At 41.4% G+C, this 22604-nt stretch overlaps 1 protein-coding gene across 1 annotated transcript; it reads right to left on the reverse strand.

The window, feature by feature from the left end:
• Positions 1 to 2451: 2451 nt before the first annotated feature.
• Positions 2452 to 21633, reverse strand: LOC129330302 (mitochondrial amidoxime reducing component 2-like). The gene is made up of 7 exons (XM_054980340.1): positions 21308 to 21633; positions 18873 to 19046; positions 16604 to 16766; positions 15214 to 15354; positions 10515 to 10576; positions 10351 to 10422; positions 2452 to 4275 (listed from the first exon to the last, which is right to left on the reverse strand). The coding sequence occupies exons 1-7, from the start codon at positions 21550 to 21552 to the stop codon at positions 4146 to 4148; spliced, it is 987 nt and encodes a 328-aa protein (XP_054836315.1). The 5' UTR covers positions 21553 to 21633; the 3' UTR covers positions 2452 to 4145.
• Positions 21634 to 22604: the final 971 nt, after the last annotated feature.

Here is a 22604-nt window from a genome sequence, read left to right on the forward strand (position 1 = left end):
GAAGGCCAGCCCAACTTGAATAGTACTCTCACTCTCTCTGTCATGTTTGTGTTTTTTGCGTAGCACTTAATTTGTTCTTGTATGCATCCAAAGTACAGTTTATTTATTTTGTACATTTTCTTCTGCCCTTCCTTCAAATGACTCAGTGTGACTTTGCCTCCCCCTTTTTATAGTCACAACAATACTCACAAGGTGGCTTAGTCTAAGAGACAGTGACTGGCCCAAAGTCCCCCAACAAGGTCTGTGACACAGTGGAGATTTGAAAATGGTCCTGGTCCAACAATCTAACCACTATACTATATTCTCATTTTAAAACTTTCTTTTTTAAAAAGAGCATCTTTGTTTGTCTTCCTACATAATAATTTAGTTGTTCAAAAAACTCTCCTGCACTTCCTATTGTGTGGTGGAAAGGACAATATGAAATGCTATTTTGCCACCATATTTAGTTAACAGACAACCCATTCTTGTATATGTGTACTCAGAAGTAAGTCTTACTATGTTCGACGGAGTTTAAGGTAAAGTCCTACTATGTTTGATGGTGCTTAGTCTGGTAAATATTCATAGATAGGATTGTGGCTTAAGATTTTTCATTAGCCTTGGTACCTTTCTCTAAAAGGATAGTTACGAGTATGAGCTTCCTGCCTCTTAATTTTACACTGCATGCTTCTTCTTCCAAACCCACAAAGGAGAAAGACCTCAAAAACACATGAATACATGAAGCTGCTCATCCTGTGCCAGGCCACTGGTCCATCCTATCCCTCCCTAAATGCAACCAAAACCGAAGTATGTGTAATTAGAATAAATCTTTCCCTGTTTATCGCCTCCCCCACATTCCTCCCTCATCCATGTCTCTTTTATGGAAAATTTTAAACTACAAGTTCCTCAGTGCAGAAATCTGTTTTCTTATACTCTGTAAAGTGCTGCGCACATTGAAGGCATAATCATTGTTATTAATAATAATAATAATGTCTACTGTGAGTGGCAGTGGCTCTAGAAGATCTCAGACGGAGAAGTACGTCATTATTTTACCAAAGAAAAACTAGCAGCACTGAGAGGAAAAAGTCATGTTAACAGCCATTTGACAACAGTGTATTTCAGCTGACTCTCACATTCACACACACCAGCTCTGTGTGGTTCCACTGGTTTGAAATATAGCTTCACATTTATCTTGGCTGCATTAACAAGATCTGTTTTACCAATACATTTATATTTATGATGACTAAGGGCAGATTATAGCTGTTAAAGTTGGTTCTCCTGACATGAAAACACTACTTTGTCATTAATACATTTTCTAGTATAAACTGTGATGTCAGGTCAATGGAAAGGGTGAAAACTTTCCTAAAGCATGCACACATTGGGGGTTTTTTTCCAAGCAATTGAGCCCTAATGGAATAACAAAAGGTCATCATAACAAACCATTACAGCTTTGGTCTTGGCAAGGAGGCCTACAGAAGAATCTCCCAAGCAACAGCCATCATTTCTCCAGTGTTATGGCATGAGGATGACAGGAACGGTACACAGATGGGAGCGCAGCACAGCAGTAGCCATATGAAAAGCAGAGCGATCAATTAGTCAATTGTTTACCAAGAGCCTTCCTAGCTGATGCTGTCCAGAGCTCTGCTAAAGAAAGAAGATCACACCAGCTGTCACAGGGCAGGCACCCACAGAGCATGTGCTTGGCAGCTGCTTGATTCAATGTGCTACGTTGGGTGAGACTAGCGGGCCAGAACAAGAGGGGTGAGCATGCCTGATCCATTTGTCCTGCTCAATACCAGCATTTTCTGTGAGCCACATCTGCAGCTACTTATTGAGCTTTGTGCCAGCAGTATGATGTGCAGGAAGCTAGGGGATTACTACTACTCTATGCTGTAATCATTTTTTCCTACATCATTTGAGCCAAGCATTTTGTGGGTCATCAGGACAAATACAGCCATCCAACCTGTAGAACCAAAAATCTCCAGGTAGAACAAGAGATGAATGAACTGCCCATTTTCCTTTCCTTTATTCTTCCATGGCATCACCCAGATCCACGTTCTGCTCCTCCTAAGTTTCTGCTTAACCTGAAGAATGTCTAACATTCATTTTTAAAAATTAGCACATGCAACTTTTTTCTCCTTTTTTACACAAGCACAGGTGAAATGGCATTTAAATTTTGTGAAAAGGACTGACTTTTTAAACAATTCAGATCTTAGCTCAGTCCCTAGAAATGTGGCTATGCATTAAATCAAAATGATCTGATGAATGAGTGCCATTCTTGTAAACAGAGGTGGTCTTAGTGAGCATATTACCAATCTATTCTGTTAGTTGCTGTTGAATCTCACTGCATCCTGCTTCCCTTCCAAGACACTTGACCTTGCCTGCAGTATAAAATATTGTTTGTGGTACATCTAGAATGTGGGACTTGACCAGATATAATGTAGTGCATTCTAATGTATGTGTAGATGCAGTACATTTATTTTTATACATGATTTATTCATTTAAAGGAATCACACCAAAACCAGTTGTTCACAGTGAACCACAACAGTAAAGACAGATAAAAATAAAAACGAAACACATGCACAATTTAGGCATCTCTTGAGAGTGGCTTTTGAGTTTAGGGCTAAGAACATCTCTTGTAACCTTTATTTTAAAACTTAATTTTAATTGAAAATTCCCAAACTACTTTACACTTAATCAAAGCTGGGTAAATTTTACAAAAAATGCTTCCTGTTTCTAGAAATCAGAATTTAAAATCTTAAATTTTCAACAAGTATAAATGTTTAAAGTTAATGGCTGTTAGTTAAGTTACCAAAGTTACATAAGTGGTACAGACTAGGTATAAAAACAAATTGTCGAATAGTTGTCATTTGTACCTTTGTTTCTTTTGTGATGCATCTTGAGGGTTTGGAGGGGCCTGGCCAAGATGGGGTTCATGGCTCTTCTCCATGTTACCGATGCCACCACCTCATTCTTCTCCATTCTATCGGCTTTTAACATACGTGTGCATGCACACCCACATTTCTCTGGAGTCAGTGTTAGAAGGGCTAACATGAGCCAGACAGAAACATGGCTCCACTCCCTCCAACATCTTTGCACCCCAGACACGTTTGCTGAGTCACAGAGACTTCTTGGACAATCTCCCATTCTCTGGAAGAGACGCTTGGTAGGAGCACAGTACAACTATCATATGGTTGCAGCAGCTTTTAGGATGATCTCCCATTCTCTTGTGAGAATGGACGGGTCAGTCATCTCCAGCTGGTGGTGGGCCATGTGCAAGGTCACACTACTCAGAAGGTGCCTGACCATACCAATCCCTGATGTTGGTTCTGTTTGTGGCTATGTGTAAGATCAGAATACAAATACTTTCATCCAAAGCCTAAACTATGTAGGATTAGAACGGGAAGAATGCATGACTATTTTAGCCAAAGTTACGCACTTCTAAATCCCTCTGATTTCAAAAGGGGACCTAAATACAAACGAAAATCTCGCTCATCAAAAATAAGAACACAGGAGATTTTCTGCTGGATCAGACCAGTGGTTCATCTAGTACAGCATCCTGCTTCATACAGTGGCCAGCCAGCACTCCTTAAGGGTCAATTAATGGAACAGAAGCCAAGAGCTGCTACTTATATTGCCTTCTAGTATGGATAGTCAGGTGTTTACTGCCTCTGGATGTGGGGGTTCCTTTTAGTCACCATGTAAAAGGTAAAGGGAGTCCCCAGTGCAAGCACCGAGTCATTACTGACCCAGGGGGGGACATCGCATTATGACGTTTTCTTGGCAGACTTTTTGTTACGGGGTGGTTTGGCATTGCCTTCCCCAGTCATCTACACTTTATTCCCAGGAAACTGGGCTAGTAGCCATTCATGGACTTCTTCATGAATCTGTCAAATTCTCTTTTAAAGCCATCTATGCTTGTAGTCATCACTACATCCACTGACAGTAACTTCCACAATTTAATTAATTGCTGAGTGAAGGAGTACTTCCTTTTGTCTGTCCTTGGGACAAAATTCATGGGACTTACACTGAAGTGCTGATTTGGCCAGACTGGATCCTGCATTACTTTAACATTACAGTTATTGAATAAGATACTCATTGTTCTAAGACAGTTGGATAGGATACTCATTGTTTTAAGACAAATCATTCTCTTGATCAAAAGACTTTTTCTAACACCCGGTTATCTTGTATACTGGATCTCCTATTTTAATGGTTCCAATTTTATCTACTCCAAAAAAGCTTCCAAACAATGGAGCTGATTTGTAGATATGTTTCTGAGCTGGATCACACATACGATAACTGTAAACAACAAAGAATCTTTATTAGTGAAGTTTTGGAAAGAGACAATTGTCAAAGTAAATTGATATGAAAGCAGAAAATCGACATTAGTGGTTCAATGGCTCATGTGGCACAGTGGTTAGACGAGAACTGAGGACCCCTAGGTTCAAATCCTCTCTAGCCATAAAGCTGACTGAGCCAGTCTCTCTCGGCCTAACCTACTCATAGCATTGTTGTGAGGACAAACAGGAGGAGGGGAGTGAACCATGCACTTCCTGAGAACTCCTTCTGAGCTGCTTTGAGGAAGGAGGCAATAAAAACCTGGATGTGGTAGATGTGCCAAAACAATGCCGCTGATTTCAAGATATTTCAATTATCTTTTGGTGCTTATACAAAATATTTATCGGCAGAGCACAACATAGCAAACCCAAATCTTAGCTATACAACTAGACATTTTTAAAAATCCCTAAAATAAAGGCCAGACTAGAAGAGTTGCAAGGAGATCAATGGTCAGATTTACCCAGCATTTTCAAAGCAGGTGGCTTGACTCAGACTTGGGCCATAACACAGACGGAAAAACAGTTCCTTCCCCTCATAGAGATTTTTGCCAGCTGGAACCCCCTCCAGGTTGGTATATTAACAGAAGAAGGGGAAAGACAGGGCTTGGTTTTGGTTGGTGTAACTGCAGCGGAGGAGTTCATATTCTGCTCCCAAGCACCATGGCTACGATCTGAATTTGGAGCACCTCCGCAGCTGCAATTTACATTTTAAAAATTTCTAGGCAGATTTATTCACAATCTCTTGGTATCTTGTCTAGTCTGATTGGAAGTTCTTTGGGTAGGTTGACTGGGGACAGGGGTCGTTATTCCAGGATTCCTCCAAGGAGCATGGGACGATGTGTATCATCCCTGGTTCTGTCCTCACAACAGCCTTGGAGGCAAGTTAAGCTGAGAAACAGTGACTGGTTCAAGGGACATTTGGTGGCTGTGCAGTGAACTGAGGCCTCTCAAAGCTCAGAGACAAACTACTGTGACTGAAGCATCTGATGTTGTAGCTGTTAGTTGAAAGTTGGTCTCCAATTTTTATCAGAGCAACCTCATGGGAGGAGGGGGCTTAATCATTCTTCCCTTGCACCATTTTCCTAATCAAAATCAGTCTCCTCAGAAAGCTGCTATTCACCCAGCTACCGAAAAATAGGCACGCCTACCACTCCATTTCAGGGCAGTTTCCACACAGACGTTTTCCTCTGCCTTGGCTTCATTACTGCAATGCTGTTTTCAGGAGCATCCACCTGACATCCCCCCCTCTACTCATCCTGCTTCCATGCCTTCCCCACCCCCCCCCTTGCTGTGATCCTTCCCAAATCTTGATTGTTATGATCTTTTTGGAAAGATCACGGGCAAAGCACCTTTGGATGAAATGTGGTCAGGAAGCTGTGCGTTTTTTTCAGGCCCTGCTCACATTGGGACCTTACCTCAGTCTTTGTAGCAGCCGTTTTCCCCCTTAACTGGGGGGCTCAAAGCAGCACACAAAAAACAAAAAACGAATAACAATCTAAAATAACAATACAACAATAGCAAAGGAATAGTAGCGGGGGTGGGGCGGGCTGCTGGGCAGGTGGCAGAACTCAGATCCTGGTAGAATAGTCTTTCCTGACCAGCAGCAAGGTGCACATCTCTCCTTACAATTCTTCGACCAAAAGGGCCAAGGACTTGCTTTAAAAAAAAAATTAAAGCTAGGAATTAGTACGTTGTTGCAGAAGATTGCTACAACATAATAATGCTGTAGGTATTACGGCTTGTTTTTATCGGCCTGAAAAAATACCTCCAATGGCAGAGGGAAGTGGCAGCAGAGGTGAGCTGAGACATGGGAAGTGTGGTGAAAACTTCCAAGTGGATGCTCCATTGATGCTGTAAATGCCTCTGCATTCACAGCAGCTATGAGAGCTACACAGAGAATCCTCTCTGTGCGGAAGCAGCCCAGAGTTAGCAGCATATTTGGGAAATGGGTTAGAACAGGAAAAAAAGTCCAAGGAAAAGGGTTCTCTCTCTCCACGAGCATCTCTGCTTTGATCACAGTAGGAGCTCGATGGCGATCTCCTTTAAAGTAAAAACAGAAGAGTCTGGAGATCAATGTCTCATGTAGTTTGGCCTGACTTCAGTACTCAAGGCCTTACAGAGCTTCATACGCTTTCCACAAGCATCACTGTACAGCTAAGAGCTGGATCTATTATGCTAGCAACCAAAGTCCCACTGAAACTGTTTCTGCTATTATGAATTATCCATCAGTTATACATAACTTTTAATAGGGCTGTTGCCATATAATCTGAACATGCAGGTTGGGAGGTCCCTAGTTCTAATCTTGTTTAGTAATCAAATCACCAGGGAACCTGAGGCAAGCTTTGGATACCACCCCCTACTGGGGATAATACTGACCCACCTTATAAGACTGTTGTACTAGTTACCATGACAATATATGTGAAGCAACTTCATATATTCAAAGTACAATATAAACATGCTCAACTAATGTCACGGCTGAGCTAAAAAGACCAAAGTCTGCCAAGTACCAGACCACAGCATTTACACACCGAAGCACCCTGGCTCTTCACACTGGCAGGCTGAGGCAAACAAGTGGCACTATAATGAACCTGGTTCTGCAGGCTGGTTAACCGGCAGTAAGATGTTACCCTAAGAACACTTTCCTCAGAGTAAGCACCATTGAATATAATGGCACTTCCAGTAGCTATGCTTAGGATTGCTTCCTTAGAGAACCAGTTTTCTTCCAGCATGTGATGCAACTTGTAGTCACTGAGTGGTGGGAATCCAGGGGAACTAGCTGGTCTGGAGAGGCCCACTTAGTCAATGGACTCGACTATCACAATATTTTGACCATTCAATACAGTTTTAATCAGTTCACAGTGGTGTGGGAGGGAGGAAGCATTGCAACCATTCAGACCACCTTGTTCCATTGGGTTCCCACTCTGAAATGACAGCAAATGTTATGAGGGAAGGGGTCTTGAACCCAGTGACTTCAATGCTGTTAAATGCAAATATTTCAACCTCAGTGGAGCTTAGCAGAGGTCGGCAATCTCAGAGAGATATGGAAAAGTGTGTTGATTTCACCAGCCATGAGAATAAATGCACTATATATGAAGAAGTCCCAAGGCTACACTTGCGATAAACATTCTAAACACAATATGCCTGATCTTCCATCTTTTGAGAATAATGTATCATCGGATTCTCATAGGTGGCTGCAGAAAGTGTGTGGTGAAGGAGTTGAAAGAGTTAAAACTGCTTTTCAACCCCTTGTCCACATTTATTTCCAAAGCTTCAGTGCTGTCAAATAGCTGACAGAGGTGGAGATCACCACTACTGTTTGGAAAGCTTGGAGACAGAGTGTTGAGAGAATTGTTTTCTTTTGACCATTTACTCAGTAGAGATTTAGTACCCTGACATGCTCAACTCTCCCCACACAGGTACGCAAGGCACTTTCCATTTGCCAGTTTTGCCCTTCAGATGATTATGGAAGACCTTTTCTCACTCAAATTTATGGTGTCCTTCTTGGGGTTTATATTTACATTTATATATTTATGACAAGTTAAAGGCTCTATAAACTCTTGAGCGTTAACATCACTGTATAAAAATTTTGCTTAACTACAGCAAATTTAGATAGATACTGTTATATGACAGGTCAATTTATAGAGAGGTAACCTATTAAATCATCTGTTTTATCATGAGGTCTGTTCCCCTGACCACAAAAAACCCTATTATCATTCATCATCTGCTTTAAAATAATTAACTGATTAAAATGAAATATATTTGCATATTACCAAAACTTAAATATAGATACCTTTTTGAGATATGGGAGGAAATATAAGATAAACTGCAGTTTAATAAACATAAGATACTATTTTTGTTAGAAAGAAAGATCATAATTAATATTCTCTTTTGTCATTTCCTACTGCAATAATTCATCACAACCAAAATAAAGCCTAATAAAATTTTAAAAGTATGAACTTTCAAAATAACTGTTTTACTGCATTGTTGATTATATATAATTATGCTGCTCTGATTGCATTGTTTTTAATAGTGTAATCCACTGTGTCAGTGAGAAAGACTGACTATAAACAAAGTAAATAAATGAATAAAACAACCATTTAAAGTTGGCCACAGTCATTAATCAACTGAAGTGTAAACTGATTCATCTGTGGGGCAATTAATCTAATCTGTATCAGTACAGGAAAACAGACTTACTTAACTAAGACTGCAATTAGGCTACATAAGTCTCAGTCACATTTCTTCTGCAGGCATAGTACTACACAGTATTAAATTGGACTGTGGATGCTCAGTACTAATAATAGCAGCTAAAGCTGTAGCAAATACTCCACTGCAGTTCAGTGGCTAACTCTGAAGTTGCTCAGTATGTTACCTTATCAACTTGAGTGGCTGCCTCTGAGTACCGTCTTTCTATGTCTTTAATGTTTGGCATAGCTTGCCATGAGGATACTCCTGATCACTGGGAGAATTCCCTGCCAGCTCTGGATATCCCTGGAGATGGCCAGCACTGGCATGGAAATTCTGTAAGAGTCCCACAACAAGACACAGTATTAGAGATGAATGTGAAGAGTTGTGAACCAAATATGGCTTCCCACATAAAAAGGGGTGATCTTTAATCTATTTCAGATCCTGACTTGAAGTTTACTGCATTGCATTGTAAAGTAGCCTTCTAGAAAATTGGCAACACCTGTTATGTATTAGATCACTGATACTCAACCCTTCCATCCATAAAATGGATCCCTGCGATAGATAACAGCATGTTAAAAACACAGAAGTTACCATAACAATAAAACATCAAAGTCACTGAAGTCTAAGGAGTACAAATTGCTTACTGCTCATTAAGCCATGTCTTCACTCAATCAGCAGGTTAGCTGGAAGGCACCAGCCATGTACTGATAATCTACCATAGGAACTACACTAAACTGTGACTGAGGCGTGGCTGTGCAATGATGGGTAACTAAAGGTTATGGACTCTGTCTCTGAGGTGACTGAGATCTTGCCTACAACTTGAAACAGTGTCAGCATGGAGTCCTCACCTACTATTCCATTCCTCTTGTTTAAACACCAAAGTATTTAATGAACTCAATGGAAGCTAAAGCAGTGGAAGATTCTGTACCAATTCTAACCAGGCTATAGTACTAACTGTCATATTAATTTTGGATCAGGTTATTTAGATGCAGGTCAAAATGACCTATACTGTCACCTAACATTAGGATCAAAGTCCTGGAGAGCTTTAAAAAAAAAGAACAAGGATCAATAGTGTATACCCAAGATCACCTGATGCAAATCATTTAGCTCAGAAATCCCTCTAAATACCATCAGAGATTGTTTTAGAATATGAATTTTCCCCACATCCTTTCAGAGCATTTTTGCAGATGAAGCACGGATTTCGAATCAATATCAGCTTGGTATGAAATGCAATGTACAAAGTACAATCAAGCAGAATTTATTTGTTAACTTAGATTTATTAGTTCCAAGCACAAGGCCATGAATTTGTCCATATGGTGAAAATTCAGTCCATTTTGTTGGAACTAACTTCCACCTAATGTACTTAAGATTGGAGTGCCAGTTCTGTAAATCTACTTATTTTTTTATTTGTATCTTGTCTTTCTCCATAATGGAGACCCTAAGTTGCTTACCTAATTCTCCTTTCTTCCACTTTATCCTCCCAACAATCCTGTGAAGTAGGTTAGGCTATGTATGTGTGTGCCGGGCCCAAGGTCACCCAGCAAGGTTCCACAGCAGAGCAAGGATTTGAACCTGAGTCTCCCAGATCCTAGCCCAACACTGAAACCACTATACCAAGCTGGCTCTCATTACTCATGCAATAGTATAAAGAATACTATTCCATAGAGTTGAATATAAATATACACAGCAACATGTGCAATAAAGAAGACAGAAATAATTGCTAGACATTATTTAGAAATATACAGGCTATACCTTTGAAGTTTAAAAAGCTACTTAGTTTCAGAAGTAATGTCATCTTGAGCCATCAACCCTATTCTAAAAATGGAATTGATAAAGTGCACTGTTGTTTTACCTTTTCAGTGTTTCCAGTGGCTCTTTTCTGTCTATGATTCCAGTATCTGGATCAACGGTTGTCAAAATGCATCTGCAATGGCAATCAAGGTTTTTGTAGAAAATACAGGCAACTAAGCAAAGCTAAACTCTCATGATTTTTCTTGCCTTCTGCAACATACTCACCTGCCACATGCCATCACCTTTTTCAATTCCACATCACCAATTATAACTTTGTCCCAGGTATCCTAGGGAACATTAAATAATTCAGATGGATTTTAATAATAGCTAAGTAGACATGTTTTCCCATTCATTAACATGCAGACCCTGAATATCTTGGGTACTTCTGATCAGGAGGACAGCACGATATAAATATCTTAAATATATTACACATAAATAAATACAATGAAGATTCGTATTTCCCTAGGGGATGGAGGAAGATATAGTTAAATCACAGGAAGGAAAAGCAAGAGAGAATGAATTGGCATGGGCTCTTCCTTTTGCGTTCTCATTCAAAGAAAGAGCCCTGATTGAGCTAAATGGCGGAATATTGTAAATAAATAAATTGTAAATAAGGAATGGGTACCTTGACCTGTATAGCCCAGGCTAGCCTCGATCTTGTCAGATCTCAGAAGCTGAGCAGGGTTGGCCCTGATTAGTACTTGGATGAGAGACCACCAAGGAAGTCCAGGGTTGCTAGACAAAGGCAAGCAATGACAAACCACCTTTGAACATCTCTTGCCTTGAAAACTCTACAGGGTCACCATAAATTGGCTGTGACTTCATGGCAAAAAGAAAACGAAAGAAAATTTACTAGATGGATAATTCTTCTGAGCCACAAAGGCTATGATCACCTTATTTGAGCCAATTCACATGATGCAATAAGGTGACTTTCTTCTTCAACTGCCTTGTCTTATAGCAACCATGTAAAAACACCCCTGTGTGTCAAGTTTTACTCAATATATGATAATTTGTCATTTTACAATCTGGAGCCTTTTCCTCAAAACTAGTCTCACATGAGAACTGAGATGGACGTTATTGTGTGGTGAATCTTCTACCTTAAAAATGGTCCTGTTACCAATATTTTCCAGGTGTATTCTGGAATCCAGATTTATACCTGAGATTCTTAGATATACTGATATTTTCTGACCCTGCTTATTCACAAAAATATTCAGGAATAACCAGGGCTGGCATTTTAAACATCACTGCAGCGTGGGTTTTTGCTTTTGGAGGTTTCCTGGGCAAAAAAAAGTGAGGGAGGTGACTCTCACAGGCAAATGACATTGCATGTAAGGGGTGCTCCACTCTCTGACCAATCAGGCAATTCTCGTACAGCCCACAGAAACACTGGTCTAGCTGCAGGTAGCGTCAGGGTGAAATTTTTTGGAAAGCACGCTTTTGACTGCTCTGTTCTGTCTGTGCCTTACATCTGTTGTCAGGTTGCTGGGATTCTCTGGTTCTGCTGGGCTTTGTTGGTTCTTTTGCATTGGGAGGTGTTTGGGCAGTGATGGCTCTTGTGTGTAAGGCTAAAGATTCTTTACCTTGGAGAAAGCATTGAATTCTTTCCCCCATAGGAAACAATGAAGAGTAGCTGAGGCATTTTATTCAAGGGCCTGTAAAATTGGGCCCCTTGACTTAATCTACTTGAAATGTATGGGGAAGGTCTTATGTAAACTGGCAGAAGTTGCAATTTTGTTGTAAATTAGCATGAACAACAGTGACTTCGGCCCACTCAAAAGATTCCCCATAGGGAATAATGGACCTAGTTAATTTCAGCATCCTGGGGGAAAAAAACAGATCCAAATACCAAGCTGCTTTAGAAGGACCCAGATATCAGGAATATGAATATTATGGTCTTCCCAATACTCACATCTGAAAAATACCGATTTTTGTAGTGCACACTCTTAGTCCTGTGAGCTGTCTCCAAAGAAGGAGAATTCAGCTGCCCTCAAAATTCCACGATTGGCTGAATATCAGTTCCGTTAGGAGTGGACCTCATTAGAAGTTGAGGGAATAAAGAAGGGGAGTTGGGGGGGGGGGAAGAGTTTGAGCAGACAAGAAGTCTGGGGAAAATCTTGCACAATAATTTGGAACAAAAGTGCTAAATACTAACAGGAGGAATAGGAATTAACTGTGAAGAGGATCATGAGGATCTGAGTCCGCAGGCTCCTTAGCAACCAACAAGATTTTCAGAGTGTAAGCTTTTGAGAGTCAGAGCTCCCTTCTTCATAAGAGGCCTGTTATTTTAGGGGCGTAATTCTCAGTCCAAGTGTGAGAGGTCTTGAGCTCAATTACCAAAGAAATCTATGCTAGTAAGGGCAGAGAGACCACATGTAAGAACAGATGATGAGCCCTGCTGGATAAGACTAGTCGTCTAGTCTGGCATCCTTTTTCATACATTGGCTCACCAGTTGCCCTGAAAGGACAACAAAAAGAGCATAGAAGTCAAGGCCTTCTCCTGATAGTGCCTTCTTGCACTAATATTCAGAGGTTTACTGCCTCTGAATGTAGAGGTTGTCTCTAGTCATCATGGATACTGATGAGTAGTACCTGTTCTCCATGAATCTGTCTAAGAGAAGCCATTACTCAGTGGCAGAGCATTTGCTTTGCATACAGGTCTCCAGTTCAATCCACAGCATCGTCAGTTAAAAAGCACCAGATAATAATGTAAAAGATCTCTGCCTGAGACCCTGGAGAACCACTGCCAGTAAGAACAGACAACACTGACCTTAAATAGACTGACGAAGAGAGCTGTGGGGCATCTGACGAAGAGAGCTGTGGTTCACGAAAGCTAAAGTTGGTTAGTCTTAAAGGTGCTACTGGACTCTCTACTATTTTGCAACTACAGACTAACATGGCTAACTCCCCTGAATCTTAAATAGATTGCCTCAGTTAGTATAAGGCTCTTTCATGTGTTCATGTAGGCCAAAGAGATTGAAGGGGTTACTGTCATAAATTGATTCTCAGTAGCTTTGACTATAAATCTCAATACTTTCACAATCATGTTATATCTAGAAAGTGTCTTCACTGTAGTCACTCTTTCACGCTCTTTTCCCCTACAGTGTTAACAAAAATATTATCTCTACACTGATTACAACACAAAAATGCAATAAAATCATTTCATTCCGTTGCTTCTAGGTAGACTGCTTGATCAAGGCATCCAAGCTGCTTGTTGTTCCACACTTCACCACAAGATGGCAATGATTCCCCTCTGAAGTTGTCAACCCTGTAATAAAGCCCAACCTACTGTTGGACCAAAAACAAGCCAGTTTACATAATCTCAGCATGAATGTCAGAAAACACTGAAACCAGGACTGTATTATAACACTAATAGCAATTCATTACCTCACCAAAGATGGTGGATGTAGGGCTGTGGATTTCCCCCCTTTTCATAATAATCCTTTTCATACTAGACGAACAAGAGAGTACTACACTAATATAATCAAAAAGAGTCCAGTAGTACCTTTAAGACTAACCAATTTTATTGTAGCATAAGCTTTCGAGAATCAAGTTCTGTTCGTCAGATGCATGATACAGAGACTGGTCAAATATAGAAGACCAGTCTCTGTATCATGCATCTGACGAACAGAACTTGATTCTCGAAAGCTTATGCTACAATAAAATTGGTTAGTCTTAAAGGTGCTACTGGACTCTTTTTGATTTTGCTACCACAGACTAACACGGCTAACTCCTCTGCATCTACACTAATATAAATATTCTGGTACTTCACTGAAGAGTAAACCCAGAACAAATTTCCTACTCCTTTAAGTTCTTTCAACACCTGAGCCAGGGGAGACGCCATGACTCACTAGCAGACCACTTGTTTTGCATGCAGAAGGCCCCAGGTTCAGTCCCTGACATCTCCAGTTTAAAAGGATCAGGTAGTAATTGATATGAAAGACCTCTGCCTGAAACTCGGGAGCACTGCTGCCTGTCAGAGAAGAAAATACTGACACTGACAGACCAATGGTCTGATTCCGTTTAAGGCAGTTTTGTGTATGTAAGACTAGCTTCTAAATGACCATCTCCTGATAGGCAAGCCATATCCTCCACCTTTTTGTGTGTGAGTGGGAAACAATTCCTGCAGTAGAGCAAGTCAATTTTACTAGAAATGGACCCAGGCCATTTTCACACTGCTTACCGGCCACAGAACATCGCACTGAGCTCCCGGAACGACAGTGTCTTTCTGGCACGATTTCAAAATTGCGCCAGGAAGACGCTGTCGTTCCGGGAGCTCGGCACGATGTTCCATAGCCGGTAAGCAGTGTGAAAACGGCCCCAGTCTTGCTGGGACTGATACCTTCTGCCTACCTTTGCTCAGCTGCCTATAGCCTTGCACTGACATAGGACACTATCTTCATTTCCTGTCCAAGAGGCTGAAAGAATGGTAATTTGCCCCCAAAGGAAACAGCAGCCTTCCTAGTCTGTAAAGAAAGAGGTGTGCTCCGTGAGCAAATAAACACTGTTTCTCTATTGCACTCATCTCCTTCATTATTACTGTATCTTCCAAAGTCGAATATTAGCAGCTCTATAAACATGTGCAAAGCTGAGGCAATTTGGTACTGATTTTTTTGGCTGGGTATGTTCTAATATGCTGTCCTGGAAAATCCTGATTCATCCTGACTATGCTGTTTCTAATATAACTTATTAATTATTAGAAAAATACTTGGGGTATTTTAAAGTCATGGGAGGTAACCTTACACTGCCAGAATTCTAAAACAGGATGTTTATAGAACATTTTCTAGTAAAGAGAATTAACATTTGCATTCTAATGCCGTTAAGACTCAGCTCAAGCGATTTCCAAATGACCACAGAAAGATTTTGTAAAATTTTAAAAAGAACCATTTCAGAAAAATTTTAACAGTTCCAAGGAAGAATCGTTTACCTCTTCATAAGCACCGCAGCCAGAAACAGTAATACTTGGTCTAAAATTACGCATATCCACTTTCTTTTCCATCCTAGATTTTAGGTCTTCCATTGAAGCTTCTGAGATGATCAGAAGAGGACCACAGTCGCTGTAAGGAACCTGTGTTGCAAAAATGCAGAAATGTTATCACATGTCTCTGCAAGAATGCACTTACTAGTAGCTCTCAAGAGTTCCTCATTGCTTAGTGCATTCCATGGGTTTGTTTTTGTCGAAAAGCTGTCTTTTTCTGGATTTGCATAGTCATATTTGCATAGCTTTGACTTCCTTCAACCTCTGAGTAGGCAAGTCTTCGGCAAACACCTTATCTAACAGCTATCCTTTAAAGGTTCATCGACCAATAGGGTTGCCATATGGGCTGCAGAAAAATGGTCTGGCCCTTTCACAGAGGTTTAATGGACTGTTATTTACCTGGTAATGTTGTCTACCTCTATGCCAAGAAAAGCTTCACTTGCCCATTTCTACACATTAAGCTTCTATTAAAGGACCAGGGCATTTTTCTTAAGGCTACTTGGCAACCCTATCTACAGATCTAATCATTCCCCCCAGCCCAATTTCAATTGGCTGGCTATATTTTATTTCAGAAATCCCAAAGATTTCAAGTAGACCTTGACCAATTTTCATCCTTGTTTAGAAAATTGTTGAGATAGGACCTTTACTTTACAGGCAAATCTTAGGAGAACTGGAGTGGTCCCAAACTGAGCAAAGAAATGGCAGGAAGGAATGGGCGCACTTCCCTGAGAGCAGAACTAATAAAAGGAGGAAGGAACAGAAATTAAAACCCAGTAAAAGCTTCCATGGCAATAAATGAGTTGAGAAGAATCTGCTGTCCATGTGGCTGAATAACTGGGCTGCCCCTCATTCTCCCCTGAGCCTACCATTCCATGGCAATAAAAAAAAATACCCTCAGCTCTATGATTTCTGGATTGACCTACTAGCATCTTCATAGGGGTCATCCAAATGGCAACTTTTAGCAAAGCTGGTTAGTACTGCTGCACTGAACATAAAGTGTGGTGGAAGGCACCCAGGTAGTCCAGAGATTTTAGTGCAGCTCAGAGTAAACAGGAATACTTTTTGAATTGACTATAACCATTTCACCGTTGCTCTCTGCTTCTTTACATACTGCGACTTCCTGATTTTACATCTAACAGTGAAATCCTAAGAAAAGTTACTCCCGTCTAAGCCAGGAAGACTGCTTAGGATTTCACTGTAACTGCAATTCATTGTGAAGTCCAGCTATGAGCTACCAGTTCAGATGTCTAAAAAGTGGCAAGGATGAGATAAATTTACAGACTGTTTTTAAATGAAGTAGTAAGCACATAATGATCACAATTAAAAATATCTGCCGAACCTCATCCTTAGTTCGAAAAGGAAACTCAATCTTATTGCATTTCCTTGGTGTCATCTGAGCCTCAAAGTGCACCAGCCGATATGGTTCTGAATTCAAGAAAGCAGTGAGCCATTGTGCTACATCATCACCACAGTCCCGTCCTTGAATATCAAGCCCAAAGACCCTGGCAGAGGTTACAAAAGAGATGTTACACTTGATAAAGAATAATCTGGATTAATCCTGGTGTAATACAATAAAATCACAAAGTTCAGCATCTAAGCGATAAACATTATTCAGGATGTGATAACCTGCATCTTATTCCATGGAGCTGCTTTCCCAAGACCCTTTTACCATGTGAATACTGCAGTGGAAATATGACTTTAAAAATGGTTGTGCACAAATTGCTGCTCTTGATCCCTTGAATGAATGCAACTGAACCAGTTTGGTGTAGTGATTAGGAGCGCAGGACTCTAATCTGGAGAGCTGGGTTTGATTCCCCGCTCCTCCACTTGAAGCCAGCTGGGTGACCTTGGGCGAGTCACGGCTCTCTGGAGCTCTCTCAGCCCCACCCACCTCACAGGGTGTTTTGTTGTGGGGATAATAATGGCATACTTTGTAAACCGCTCTGAGTGGGCATTCAGTTGTCCTGAAGGGAGGTATATAAATCGAATGTTATTATTGCTGTTGTTATTGTAACAGCCATGGAGGACCATAAAGTTTATTTTGAGTTGCGTTACTTACAGCCAAATAGTACAATTGTTTTAGCATAATGAGGTGCTAAATTTATTGACCCAATGGTGTGAATCAACATGAAAGAAGACTTCTGGCTGCTAAACTGTTAGGGAATTTTTAGGCCCAAATCACAGGATACAATAAACTACTCGAGCCACCTTTGGAAGGCTTGCAGTTGCATGGCGGGGCATGATCTAAGCGTATGATCAGTCCGATGATCACTACCAAATCATGATTTAGTTGGCCTTCACCCTGTGAATTTCATTACACTTGCCCAAAGACATCTATGTACAATGGGCATGCAATTATCCCAAAGTCCCATTAATGTATTGCCACAGCACATCCAACTGATAGCGCCATCTCTAAATATTAAAAGAAACTTTCTAGAGGTAAGAGATGTTCAGCAATGGAACAGACTGCCAGGAGGGGGCGGTGGTCTCTCTTTCACTGGAACTATCTGTTGAGGATGCTGCATTTATGTACTCCTGCAGTAAGCAGGAGGTTGGACTAGATGACTTCCAAAACCCATCTCAGCTCTGTGACTCATACAGTACTCCATTTGCACTACAAAATATCACACAGTAAGAAGTCTGGGCTGAATCCACACACCTGTGGAGTGTCCCGGCATTGCGCTAAATGTTCGCTAAACACCCGGAAGTGTAGCGTCTTTCTAGCACGATTCCGCGCTAGAAAGACGCTACACTTACGGGTGTTTAGCAAACATTTAGCACAACGCCGGGACACACCGCAGGTGTGTGGATTCAGCCCTGGTTTTATCTACTCATCTGAAAGGAAGTCATTATCAAATGGGAATACATCCCAAGTATCTTTAAGATCCCATGGATTCAAGAGGGCTGCATTACTACTTTAAACATGGCAAGCATTTTTGTTATTTCAATTCAGTGTTTTACTTTCATCCATCTATAGCACACCCTCTTCTCTTCACTCTGTACTACAAAGTCTCTGTTAACCCTTCTACCTTTTCTCTGTTTGCTCACTAGCCTCTCTCTGCACTTGCACAGATCTGCATACCCAGCTCGGGTATCTCCTCTTTTTTCCTGCTTCCCTATCTATAGTCTTTCTCTAGCCTGATTTCTCAGTTATCCACTCTTTGTCTCTTCCTACACAGTGCCTTTTCTCCTTGCTGAATTGGATAGAACACAACTTATATTAACAAAAGGAGTCTCACGCATGATCTAAACAACAAAAATGTTAAAGGTATGTTTTCCCTGCACATCAAAGGTGGCCAGTTTCAGCAGACAAGTAAATACTTAAACACAAAAGGCATGTAATATCTTATTTACCTCTGTACTTAATTTATTGACTTTGTTTATATTCCACATCTCACCAGAGGAGAAAATGATCTACAATATTCTCTCCCTTCTCTGTTTAATCCACACAATAACCCTGTGAATTAGGTTAGGTTGTTTATGTATGGAGCTTTAAGCACATTTGCTGTCTGATACATTTTGCATAAAAATAAGGCAAAGAAAAAAATATAAATGGGAAGAACATCTCGAACAGTGTAAAATAAAAAAAAAAGCAATGAATTCAGCACCTGCAATTCTTGACCGGATTTTCCTCAGGGAGCTTGACAGGAAATCTCAATTCCTTCATCTCTGGAGCATTCAGGATCAAGTGGCCATTTTCACAAGTTACAGAAATCAGCACCAGGCGGGGCTCCTGCCGAGCTGTGACCATGTGTCCATCTTTTTTAATTATGAGCCAGAACCTACAGTTTAATATGGAGATCACATTACACTTGTCTCTCAATTGCTATGGAAGATTGCAGAAAATTAGCATAGCAAGCCTCCTAATTCATAAGAGAAGCTGTTTGCCACCCAAAAGCATTTTAATGCCATTTTGTTCCAATGATATCATCGCTGAAACCCAGTTTTGAAGAATATTTCAACCCTGTCATATTTTCTAAATTAAAAATGTATATTACTGAAGAGCTGATTTTGACCTCAATTTCGAATTTTAATGTCAAGAATTAAGTAAGAATCACCTCTCTTCTCAAATTGTTTTAGCTTTGCTTAAAATCAGGATAGGATAAACCTACCTCAGCATACTATAATGGAAACCACGAGCCCATATCATACAATTGTTTAAGTAAGTCTCTGGAGACGCAGCACATAACTTTTCTACACAAATACAAAATAAATTGCAGGTCTGCCTTTGAAATTAATGTAGGAGTAACTTGCTGTGATGTTTATTAACAAATTGCAACCCCTGCTATATTAGCTGTGCATGCTCACACTTGCATGGTGGTATTTTCAAAAAAACAGGCGCTGCCGCTATGCCAAAACTACCTACAGCTATAATTCAGGAGTGCATGTGTTAATGAAACGGCAGTGGCAGGCATTCAAATGTTATGTAAATGCTTCTGCACAGTGCATAAATGATCTTGAACAAAGTATAGAACAATCAATTTAAGTTACAAGAAAAAGTATAAGCAAGATATATAACAACTCAGCTAAATTTCATAATATTGCTCTTCTCCCTCTCCTCAATTACTTAAACTTTAAAAAAAATAGTTTATAAAAATTCAAAAACAAAAAGTAAATGCTTCTGCACAATCAGGCAGCAGCAACTGATTCTGAAAGTTGTTGGCTGTGTGAATTTTTTTTCACCAAACTGACACCTGGGTCTTCCAATAGAAAACTGATTGTCTATGTTTGCTAAGAGAGAGCATATTATTAGCTTTAAAAATTATAAAATTATGCTCCAATGGTTCAGCCTTTTGGACAGTGATATATTTGACTGATTTGTGTAGAAAATTGAGCGCTTCAGCTGTGGATCAGGGCCACAGCATTGGGGAAGGAAAGGTTAACTCTTTGTCTTCCTGAACTAAAATTGCCTTTCCCCAATTAAAAATGTACCACCTTTGCTTTAAGCCCCAGCAGGAGAACACAGACATTGCAAAGAACCTTTCCCCTACTAAAGTAGTTGTGTGTGGGGAGGTATTTCCAACTGAGTATAGGGCAGGGGTGGAGGGGAGTTTAAAATGGCTTCTAGGGTTCCATCCCCCAACACACACAAATATTGACCTTTTTTTGCAATTAAACTAGATGTTCAGCATTCCAGTTACAGAGTATCTTGTGTAATCTGACTGGCAGACTGCAGGTCAAAATCCACATTTTTAATACTACCTTATAAATATTACTCCCTGATAATAGCAAATCAATACAGCAGGCAAAAAAAGCTATAGCCTTTGTTAGTTGTGTTATCGTTATTTGCAAGAAGTTTCTTACGTGGGTCAGCATTCACCCACCATTAGTCTGAAATGTGCTGTCTATTCTATCATCTCATTCCCTACCTCCTTCTGCCTCACGTGTAGACCCAGCCATTAAAAGACATGGAGTGACCCACCCCAAGCAGAGTGCCAGGGCCTCAATGTTTTTTTCAGTAGGTGATAGTTATGAGTGAGACAGGCTGAGATGGTCTTGTGGATTCGGTTTTGCCAGGCTGTTCAAGTGCTCAAGTCATCATCCTGCACCATATGCTACCCCTGATACTGCCAGTGCAGCGTTCACACGACCACCTTTAAAAAAAACCCCGAAATCCTGTAGCTATCATAAACAGAGAAGGTGCGAGCTCTGGCCCTGAACCTGCCGAACTGGCACACGACTAAATAGTCAGGAGGAGGAGGACACACACCACCACCATCGGGCCATAGACGGCCACACTGTCGAGTCAGCTCACACGAGACTGCCGTCCACGAGCGCCAGCTCCATGCCCGCGTCCTGCTATAAAGGTTGGCGCCGGAGGGTTCCAGTCCCCACGTGGTTAGTCTTGTGGCCGGAGCTGCCCACGCAAGTTGGAAACAGCCCCCCCCCCCCGCTCGTGTGGCTCCTGCTCTCTTTTGCCCTCATCAGGCAGCCTCTCCAGCGCAAACCGCCATTGCGGGGCACTGGCTGCTTCCCACCGGCCCTGCAACCGTCGCTTCGCGGCCGCGACTGCAGTTCCCACGACCGCCTCCCTCTCTCGTACCTGTCGCGCAGATCCCCTTTGCGGAGGCCCAGGCTAGTCACCTCGGCGTCCTCCACAGACACCCTCCGGCACGACTTGAGCGGGTAGATGAAGAGCCCCGTCACTGTCCCCACCTGCTCCAGGCTCTGGCGAGATTGGCGCCGCCGCCGCCGCCAGGCCGCCGCGACCCCTAGGGCCAAAGCGGCCCCGGCAACGCACAGCCAAGCGACCCGGGACGGGGACAGCGCGGGCGGCCCAACAGGCATAGCTAGGCTGCTGTGGGGACTGAAGGCCCGTCGGGCGGAGAGAGGGGCGGGTCCACTAGGCCGAGCCAGCCTCCTTCGAGCGCCAGCTGCCGCTGCTGCTTTCTCCGCAGACTCCTCAGAATAAGCATTCCCCGCGGTAGAACTTAGCTGGGAAGAAACACTCCTATGACTTTTAACAGTGTTTTTAAAACAAAGTAAAAGTGACGAGAAATATGTATTCGTTTCAGTTACATATTACTAAGCTTACAGTTTCTATAGGGGATTGTGCCAGAGGCTTCACGGTAAAAGCTGGTTTTGAGGGTGAAAAGACAGTCTGTCTGAGGCGGACCGAGATCTTCAGGAGGCTGCGGTGGTGGCTGGTGGAGTGCTTGTTATATTAGTCTTGGGATGGACGGTGAAAGTAAGTTGTAATGGCCCCATCCCTCCTCCTGTTCCTACTCTGAAAACAGTTCTTACTAGCTGCCAAGTATTTCAGATATCTGTTTTTTTCACTTGGACTTTGATTCCTATGCCAAATTCCAGTTCCATGATCACTTTTCCAGGTCCCCTTGTGGAAATATGTGGAACCTGCTCCTTTACATAGAGATCACTTCTCCGCCAAAGAGACCTCCTAGAGGCACATCCAGGTATGTGGGCTAGTCTTTCAATATGACATAAATAATACAACCAACTAGCAAAAAAATATGTATAGCCACGCCTCTACCTATAGCCCTGCATACTCACATGGAGGGAAACTATCACAACTAAACCAGCTTTTGACAGCAAGAATGCATGTGAGGATAATCTTTACACATTTTTATCCAGGCAGAGAAATCATTTGTGAAAATGATCTCTGAACTGAGAAGTGAAATGCATTTATGAGTCTAAAAGGGCAGAATACCACTCTTATAATTTAGGAGCCACTGCTACAGGCTACACCACAATGTGTCTATGGCTATGGAATTCTCCCACCCCCTGCGTGAGGCATAAACAAACTGTTTAAAGCTCCAGTCTTATGTTCACTGTCCTAGAAGGAAGTTGCAATGAATTTAGTAGGAACTGATGCATTTTTA

The sequence above is a fragment of the Eublepharis macularius genome, chromosome 1 (genome assembly GCF_028583425.1).
Source record: "Eublepharis macularius isolate TG4126 chromosome 1, MPM_Emac_v1.0, whole genome shotgun sequence".
In the NCBI taxonomy this organism is placed as follows: domain Eukaryota; kingdom Metazoa; phylum Chordata; class Lepidosauria; order Squamata; family Eublepharidae; genus Eublepharis; species Eublepharis macularius.